We start from the raw sequence: 10,286 nt of genomic DNA on the forward strand, positions 1-10,286 counted from the left end.
AAGTGTCTTGTATAACAATGGTTTTCACACTTTTTTGCTCAAGGCATACCTAAGATCAAGCTTAAATCTTGAGGCACACCATTTTCATATTTATGCAAAGTAGCCTCTTTAACATATGTTCAAATATCTTTAGTTTTTTTACAGTTGTAGTAATGGCATATGGTTAAAAAAATTCCCATGGCACACCTAAACTTGTCTCAAGGCACACCAGTGTGTCTTGCCACACCACTTGAAATGCACTTTTGTTAAACATCCCACAACTGAACTGACAAAGAGAGGGGGTTTGACCAGAATTGGTACAGATTTGAGCTCCCAAAGTGTAATTTAAAATCCATTCTGAGTTTAATGGCTGTCAGTGATGGAGTTACTTGACAGTGTTCATGCATTCAGTGTTAGTTAAACTCTGTAGAGAATCAGCTGATCCAATTTGCTTGCTGCTATTTCAAATCTGGGGGGTAGATTTTTTCCCATCATGCTTTTTTGTTTTTAGATGTGTTTTAGATGTATTAATATTTGTTTAGATGTGTTTAGATATGTTTGGATGTTGCCCACTGGGATTCCATTACTTGTGTTTCTGGTGAATTATTATTTTTTTATGTTTTTTTCATGTTGTATGACATTCTTGCACCATGAGTGAAGTTATCCATTGACTTAGGGACTAACTGACAAGCAGTGGTTTATAAAAAAGGCTGGGGAACCTTTTGTCATTGAAAACTGATTCCCAACTCTGCATTTGTCTCCTTGCTCCATCCTTACCAGAAAAATTAATAAAACAATTACAGGCCTTGATCCCACATTTTCAAAGTCTGTTCAGATTTTAAAAATGTCTTCATCTGTGCCAGGCTGTAGCTGCACAGCTGGACTGTTTCACTAAAAAATTAGTAAAGGAGGGCCATGTGGCGGGTGCCCTCCTCCTAACACCCCCTTGTTTCAGCTTCTCAACGGGACAATAAGCAAATGACAGATAAGGAATGATTTGCTAAAAGCAAAAAAACCTCAAAAATAAACAAACCATTAGGCTGTGCCACAGGAGAGCTGGGTTAGTGCTTCTAATTCAGGTGAACTGCAGACAAATTTCCCCCCGGCTGGCACACTTACAGCTGTAATAATACAGAGAGGGCTGCAGAGGGACCGGGGCCGCAGACTGGCCTGCACAGTGTCCACACATAGCCAGAGTCTTGCAGCGGCACCTCACACTGCAGAGCTGACTGCAGAGCAAAAACAGTGCAAAGACATAATTATTAATTTGCATTTTTGATTTCCAAATGTGAATAAGGGTTTTGTCCAGGTTTTTTTTAACCATATGTGTAGGTGTGTGAGAGGTTTGTTTGAGCTGGGGGAAAATACGGGATGAACCCAGACAGAAAGAGCAAGCGAGGTGAATTTGTCCATGTTTTCTTTACCAGGAGCGCAGTGTTTATTTTTTGTTTCTTTGGTTTCAAAGTGTGGGCACCAAACTGCAAAGGAAACATGTATGATTAAAATTAAAGTGCTTTGATTGAACACTGTTTTTCCAGCTTGTGGCACAAACATTTGCAGTTTTGTCCTTTTATAGAGATTTTAATGACCTGTTGGGAACACTTGGCCCTAAATGATGTGTTACAGGAAATAAACTTCAGAGAGATACGCCTCACCGTTACCCTGAGTCCGATTATGTAAAACAGACCTAATGGGTTTGATGTTTACCAAAGTTAGTATGTGCAGCTTTGAACTCCCCTAAAAGCAATATCCAGCAGCTTTCAGTTGTGATTAAGCAAAACGTGAGCTGTATGCAAAGTGGGAGTTCTGCAGAGAGGCCAAAAAGCATTTAGAGCATAAGGACATGTTCAGTCTGAATCAGTAAGGCCACACACTAGATTTTCACCGTGGCACAGTTTGAGGAAACCTCGCTCATCAGCAAGCTCTTACAGGCTTGTGTGCGAGCATGAAGGGTACAGCAATGACACGGTCCTGAGCGCCTGATTGCAGGCATCTTGAAAAGATCTGGCTGGCTCTGGCTCGCCACAGGTCCCCTTTCAGTGGGCTGTCATTACTGCCGAGGTGAGCTCTCACACGCCGACCCACACACACACTGACCCACACACACATGTACGGGGGGCCGCGGGATGAATGAGCGCTCTGAGGCCTGGGCCTGATCAAGCGAGCGGCGGCCGGCAGTTGGTGTAAGGAAATCCTCTGGTGGGACTATCAGAGCACATTAGACTGAGCAGGCCCCAGCTCTGGAACTCACAGCTGCAGGGAGAGCACACTGAGCCAGTATTTCAGCGGCCACTAAACGCTCCTGCTTTAATCCTAATATAAATATGTTAGCCAAATTGGAAAAAGAGGCCTCATTTAGCTATTTCACAAATATTCTATGTAACCAGGATTAATTACTTATGCAGACGCTAATCATCAAACAGCGATGTGAAGCAGGGGCAAATACAGTGTGGAAAAGACTTAGCGCCTTCATCCAGAAGTTGACAGAGCGGAGAGAGCTGCCTTATTAGAAGCTCCTTTAATGCAAAACTTAATTTTCTGTCATTTAGGAGAACTGATTTCAGCCTGCCTCATTTTAAATCACTCATAATGTGTGTGGAGAGTTTTCACATATTCACTTCTAACATTTTTAAAGATATTTAAGTCAGACTGCCCCTGATGGAGCTGGTTGTTCACATCTGTACCTTACAGCAGGAGACTGTCCCTGCCAGACTAGATGGAGGTCAGGCCATCTGAGGCAGCAGACAAAAAAAAAGACAAAGAGGCAGAGTCCGATAAAGGACACTCTAGGATATAATGGTTAATGGACTTGGACTAGCAGAGCATCAGCACACACTGATGGTGAAGGCTGCTATGTAGAGTGGCTATCAGTATTAGCCAGGGTTTTTTTTTCCTGCATTTACAATTAGAGTCGGCCACTTCCTGCAAATTTCGTGCTGCCTCCAGCTCTCAAAGTTCTGACGTCATGAAAACTTATTTTCTGACAAGCCCAGCACTAGGAGGATGTCATTTTAAACTGAAATTGCGGTACTACGCTGATGTGGTGGCACTGTATCAGTGACAGTGCATGGGAATCGCTGCCAGAACCACAGAATAGGAAGAAAAGAACTGCAAATTTTCTACATTTTGTATTTTCTACAAACACTGCGCTGTGTGAATGTGAGCTTAATAACACACACAAACTAGAGGAGACAGATAAGTTTTAAATATGCAGTGTGTAATATTTAGCCTAGTAGCATTTAGCTGAACAAACTTGGCAAAATTAAAACATTTATAAGGTTTATCTAAATGTGTGTTTGGTCCCCTAAATACAAAAACTGCTATTTTTAAAAATCAACTCAGAATAAACCTTTTATTCATACATAGGGAGGTTCCCCTCCATGGATGCCGCCATCTTGGATTTTTGCATTTTGCATGTTTCCATGGTAAAATAAAAGGAATCAAATAACAGGTATTTTCTTTCTTTAAATCCAGCTGGTTGCCACAGTTTCCAGCAGAGAAGTGCAATCTAGAACCCACTGCTGGATGTTGTTGATATTCAATTTTACACACTGCACACAAACACAGGGTCTTTCTGCATTTCTCCATTAATTTAAAAGAATATTTCGGCATTTTTGAAATTGAGCCATATGAGGTACAGTGCCGTGAAAAAGTATTTGCCCCCTTTTCTAATTCCTGATGTTTTTTGCATATTTATCACACTTAAATGTTTTGGATCATCAAACCAATTTTAATATTTCACAAAGACAACCCATGTAAATACAAAATGCAGTGTCTGAATGGATATTTAATATTTTAAGGGGGGAAAAAATCCAAACCTATCTGGCCCTATGTGAAAAAGTAATAGCCACCTTTGTTAAATCATGAGTTAACTGTGATTAACCACAGTTTTTGGAAAGCTGAGTTCAATTTCACTGGCCACACCCAGGCCTGATTACCACCAGGTTTGTTGAATCACTTAAATAGAAGCTGTCAGACAAAGTGAAGTAGGCTACAAGATTTCAAAAGAAACACATCATGCCACGATCCAAAGAAATTCAAGAACAAATGAGAAACAAAGTGATTGAAATCTATCAGTCTGGAAAAGGTTACAAAGCCATTTCCAAGGTTTTGGGACTCCAGCAAACCACAGTCAGAGCCATTATCCACAAATGGAGAAAATTGGGAACAGTGGTGAACCTTCCCAGGAGTGGTCAGCCAACCAAAACTACTCCAAGAGTACAACGACGACACATCCAGGAGGTCACATGAGAACCTAGAACGTCCATGACTCAACCATAAGAAAGACACTGGGCAACAATGGCATCATGGGAGAGTTCCAAGGCCAAAACCACTGCTGACAAAAAGAACACAAAGGCTTATCTCACATTTGCCAAAAAAAACCATCTTGATGATCCCCAAGACTTTTGGAGAAATATTCTGTGGACTGACAAGACAAAAGTTGAACTTTTTAGAAGGTGTGCGGCTCGATACATCTGACGTAAAAATAACACAGCATCTGATAAAAAGAACATCATGCCAACAGTCAAACATGGTGGTGGCAGTGTGATGGTCTGGGGATGCTTTGCTGCTTCAGGACCTGGACCACTTGCTGTGATTGATGGAACAATGAATTCTGATGTCTACCAGAAAATCTTGAAGGCCAATGTCTGGCCATCATTTTGTGCCCTCAAGCGCAAGCGCTCTTGGGTTATGCAGCAGGACAAGGACCCAAAAAGAACCAGTAAATCCACCTCTGAATGGCTCAAAAAAAAAAAAAAAAAAAAAAAAAAAAAAAGAAGATTTTGGAGTGGCCAAGTCAGGGTAACTCCTCTAGGAATTATTCCAGCTTCCCAGAATGACTCTGACCATTTTGACGACCCGGTCATTGAGTCTGGCTCTGCAGAAAAGCAGGCCAAAAAGAGGAAATCCTCTAAGAAGGCAGATGGGCAAGACGAGAAGAGGCTGAGGATCTCTGCTCCTTTAGAAGATGTCACGACAGCTAAGAGGAAATGTGACGAAAAGGAAGAGCCCAGAAAGAGATCACGAGTCAGTGAAAAAGTGGAGGTCTTTGGATCCTTTTTAGAGCCCACAAGGGAGAGAAAGGCCCATGAGTCCATGCCTTCAACTCAGAGTTTGAGAAGAAGTACCAGCAGCTCAGCCCGCTGGGAAAAGGAGGCTTTGGTTGCGTATACACTGGCTACAGGAGAGAAGACAACTTTCCTGTGGCCATTAAACACATACCCAAGAACAAAGTCAGATACCACGAGGGTGTGATTCCTATGGAGGTAGCTGTTCTGCAGCGATTGACCAAAAGAAAGGAGGTTGTAAAATCTGCAGCAATTTCCCTCCTTGACTTCTATGAACAGGATGACGAGCTCATCCTGGTCCTAGAGTGTCCGGTCCCTGCAGTCGACCTCTTTAAATATACGTTGGACAGAGGCAAGGCCCTGGAGGAAAGGGAGTGCCGGCTGATAGTGAAGCAGCTGATAGAGGCGGCGTGGGAGTTGGAGTCAAAGATGGTGTTCCATGGTGACATCTTAATAGAAACCAACTCTGACGCCCCTCGCATCAGACTGATTGACATTGGACACACCCACTTTGCATCAGAGTCAACAAGGTACCGTGACTTCAATGGCACTCCTCAGCACAACCCACCAGAGTGGTACAAGCATGGCAGCTACACGGCAGGTTCCTCAACGGTGTGGCAGATCGGGATCATCCTCTTTGACCTGCTGCACTGGGACAAGGGCTTATTTGATACCAAAAGATCAATCATTGGTGAAAAACCCATCCGTGAGGATTTGTCCTCAGGCTGCAGAGACTTGCTGTGCCGCTGTCTGTCAATGGATCCACAGACTCGTCCTTCTCTGATGAAGCTGACCTATCATCGCTGGTTCAAAGAAGGCCAGCCCTGAACTCTGGTGCCTCACCTGAAAAACTTGGAAATGTCATTTTTAATGTGTGTGAACTGTAAACAGGTGTTACTTTGTTGTTTTTTATATTACGTTATTTTTTGCAATGTCGAGTTTTGTGTATTGTATAACATCAACCACAGTAGTATGTTGCAAAGACCTTAACTGAATTAGAGAACCTGCTCTGCTTACATACCCACAGAAATTGTACTGTAAGCCAAACGCTATTAGAAATCTTATGTATTGTGTTTTTCTTAAAGCCCATGTTGTCTGATTTTGTATTTTGATACAACCTTGTTATCTTCGGCGGAACAGACAGCTATTCGAATTTATCTATTATTTATTTATTTAAATTTGGTGTGAATCTTAACACTGGAATTACTTACTGTTGCGCCTGCCATTTGGGAATTAATTATTTTGGGCACTGCAGAAAAATTGATTCATCAAAGTACTCAGGTGTTCTATGTCTGCTTGTATATGTAGATCATGTACCTGAAGATAGCGGACAATAATCGGTCTGACACTCACTTGGCCCTCTTCAATGAAGCTGTGAATGGGCATGGGTTTCCTCTATGGTAATTATTGTGTTAATATACATTTCTATTTATAACCTATTTCCACATATATTCTGTGACACAGATGAAAAGAAATATTTAGGCTATGACAGAAATTTCTGAAATATCTGTATAATTTAACAGTAATGGAATGGGGAAAAAGCTAAAAGCTTTGTAAATTGATGTGGATATGTCATGTGATTGTGATGCTTGAACTACATAGATTTCAAATATGCATGACTGTATAACAAAGCATAAAATTTCATGTCTTTGTTTTCAGTATTAGAGGAGATCACGGAGGAGAAAATGGTGAAGTTGCAGAGTTAATGTTCACAGTTTGTGGCACAAACACTAACAGCTTCATTGCAGGGAAAAGTGTACACAATCAACGGTAAGTTAACCTTCATTTTGAAAGCTTTGAATATCATATTTATTGTTAAGATGCCTGTGCTTCCTAAAACTTGAATTAAACCAATTTGGGGAGGTTCTCTAACCACACAGTTATAAATAACATGAATTATATTATACACCAGCAGTCATATTATTTCTGCCCCTGCTCCTTTCCTCCTTCTTGCCCCGTCTTACTCCTTCTCCTCTCCTGCTTTTTTTTCCCTTCTCATTTTCTCTCCTCTGCATCTTTCTCTCCCCTCCTTCCTGGAGTAACAGCCTCATTTTTCTGCCCTGTAATTGCTAGACATTCCCATTTTTAATTCAAGGAAATAGGGTTAAATGTTATAGAAACATTATAGAAATATTTTGAAAATTCATTGATAAAAATGCGAGAGCTTGTTAAAAAAAAACAGGTCATGAAAAAAACATCCCCTCACCCTCCTCCCCTCCAATACAGAATCGTCCCTGCTCAGGAAAGTCCATTCTCATACCCTGAAATGCTGGAACTGCAGGACATTGATCCACTGCAACATTCTGATTGTTTTGGAGTGGACATATATCTCAGCACTGTCCAATATGTTGAGAACCTACTTGAGGCAATATAAATTCAGCACTGTTAAGGCTGCTGGCAGCCTCTCTCGCTTTGCTTTGATGTGTGACTATCACAAATCTGATCAGTAGTATGTTGATCTGTGTTCTCAACATGCTACTACTTAACAAGTAAATCATTTTATAATAAAATGTGTGCAAAGTCATTGAAATATGCTTTTGAATTATGCTTTACTTTCTTCCCTACAAGCAAAATTAGTGATATCAAAAATAACGTTGAATCCAACCCTGCTCCAATATTCAGTTTACACAAGTGAGATCTGGAGACCTGAGCCTCAGGCCACATGAATAGAAAACAGACCTTACAGGGAATTATGAGACATCTTGTATCTATCAGTTTCACTTCATAAATGAAATATTAGGATATTTCTAGACTAAATTCTTTAAAAGGAGAAAGGAGTATCATAGCATAGCATCAAGCATTTTAAAAATATCAAACATTTTTGGTAAGATAGCCGTATTAACCACAAATGATTAAGGTATTTTATATACATCTTGAAACATGTCTTGCGGGACACTGATGAGTGCTTACTCAAAGAAATATTATTCAATGTAATGGTTTTACATTGATGTATGTATAAAGGTATAACATACTGTACATATTGAACAATTATGTTTCACAAAAATCTTAATTTGAGAAACATGTTGTGCATGTTTAAGTTAGGTGTACAAACTGGTGGCATTATTACAACCAAGTATCTTTGGTTCTGATCACTCACCATAATGAACTAGAGAGCACAGATGAAAAAATTAACATAACCAGTACTTTGGTGTTAAGACACGCAACAAAAAGTAAACTCCCACATCTCTCTCTCATAAAGCTTTAGTAGGAGAACCTGCCTGACAATCAGGTGTATTAACAATGGCAAGAAAACTTTAGGAACTCAACAGTAAAACGTGCAAAAATCTAGGAATCAAGGAAGTTTTTCCCTACACAAGCCCAAAGCCAGAACTAATGGAATGAAGGGCCATCATCAAGTCATGATGGAACATTGTGTAGGTCTAGTAGTGGCTGAGGAGCTTCAATTTGAAGAAGCAGGTGTAAGCCACTGGGTAAGTTGAGGTTACAACCTCAACAACAAGGTTTTCTGTCAGCTGTTCCCACCCAGCCCAGAACTTTATGAGTTCACGCAGCACCTCTGGTGTTGCTATGGAAAAGAAATAAATATGTATGTGACACCTCAAATGCATTGTACCCCAAAGTTGTGTTTGTATTATTAAGCATCAGCACTGCCTTTTTTTTTCAGCTGTAATACGCTAACTTTTATTGTTTATACTTAGCAGTCCTAGTGTCCAAGAAACTAGGTGCAAAATGAGACGGGGAATGCAATTCAAGAAACAAGGAGAATTACCTTCCTTAATGAACTTCCTCAAAAATCCAGTGATGAGACTAACTTTCTCCAGTGGAACAAAGTCATCCTCATCCTCATCACTGTCACAGTTGGGTTGTAGCCAGACAATGTGCTGGATCACACTCTACAGGGGATCAAACACAAATGTGTTTCATGTAAAGATTGAAACAGCTGTAGAATGATCTTGAAAAATACAGACTAAAAGATTTACACTCATCTGTAACAGACCGAGTAAATAACAGTCTTTGCAATAGAGTCCCATATTCAATTCAACAGACATGAGGGAACGAACCTGGGGGTTATGCTCTTCATTCGCCTCTCTTGGGAAAATTATGGAATGGACATCTGGCCTTTCTGAAATAAGTGGCCAGATTCCTGCTTTTTAAGGCCTTTCCGGAGCTGTTTAATGGGCTGCTTGACATGGCGAAGTACCTTAAAACTGATCTGACAGGACAAAGGGAAAAAATTGTACCAAGGTAGTACTTCAATAAGTTAAATGTGACACTAGTTATACAAACTACCACCAAAACACATTGTTGATGGTTATACTGTCATGTTAACATGTTGTTTTAATGAGGCAATTTATGAAATGCTTACTGCATGTGTAAGGAGTTCCTGGAACAGCCAGTCATGATCAGTGGGGTTTGGAATAGGAAGATCCCAGGACAGGCAAAGATCAGTCACACAGGTAATTTCTGCTGCAGTAAGTTCTGCTTTCCTGAGCTAAGGCACACATTAACAAAAAGAAATAATTTAAGAAAAATATGTAAAGATATATCCAGCTAATTCACAAACAAGGCGAAGGGCACAATATAAACCGCTAAAATCTGGAGTAAAACACAAGACAGGAAAAGCTTTGCAACTCACATCAATCTAAAAATCCCAGGACTAAGCCATGAATGAGTAGTACTCACAAAACCTATAGTTTATGCGATAATCAAGATCAGGACAGTCCTGCAGGGTCAGAGCGCCTGCAGCAGTGTCAGTGCTCCCACCAGTCAACAGAGTCACCACAGGCAGACTGAGTCCTGATAAAGCAATACCACCATGCAAGAAGGAATGGCCCATCATCCGACCTGCCATCTCAAAAAGGCTGCTTTCCTGAAGCACAGCAGCCACGGAGAGAACTTGATGTTCTTTTTCCCCGTCAAAAATATTTGTAAGACCTGCAGAACCATAATAAAAAAGAAGAAAAGTACTTGTAGATTAGTGCAGATTTAACAGATCATCTTTTTGTACCCAAAGTATGAACTTTTTCCTCTCAGGTCAGGCGTAGTGCACTAATCAATTTCACTTTAAAATAGCATAAAATGAGCAGAAGTTGCAGAGGCTGTGCTGCAGGATAGAATAATGGACTGATTACTCTTGGACAGTGTTAATTTTGACAGCACTTTTTAATTTAGTTTTAGTTATAGTTTTTTGCCTAAACTATCTTTTAGTTTCAGTCATAATTTAGTCATCTAAATTGTTTTAGTTTTAGTCTAGTTTTAGTTGACGAAATTTACAGT

At 40.3% G+C, this 10,286-nt stretch overlaps 1 protein-coding gene across 1 annotated transcript; it reads left to right on the forward strand.

Moving 5' to 3' along the window:
* The first annotated feature begins 4,671 nt into the window (after nucleotides 1-4,671).
* LOC121506757 (serine/threonine-protein kinase pim-1-like) lies at nucleotides 4,672-5,876 on the forward strand. Its single transcript, XM_041782614.1, has 3 exons — nucleotides 4,672-4,702; nucleotides 4,808-5,007; nucleotides 5,094-5,876. Exons 1-3 carry the CDS (start codon nucleotides 4,672-4,674, stop codon nucleotides 5,874-5,876), a joined length of 1,014 nt encoding a protein of 337 aa, XP_041638548.1.
* The last annotated feature ends 4,410 nt before the right edge of the window (nucleotides 5,877-10,286 follow it).

This window comes from Cheilinus undulatus, linkage group 3 (assembly GCF_018320785.1).
Source record: "Cheilinus undulatus linkage group 3, ASM1832078v1, whole genome shotgun sequence".
Taxonomy (NCBI): Eukaryota; Metazoa; Chordata; class Actinopteri; order Labriformes; family Labridae; genus Cheilinus; species Cheilinus undulatus.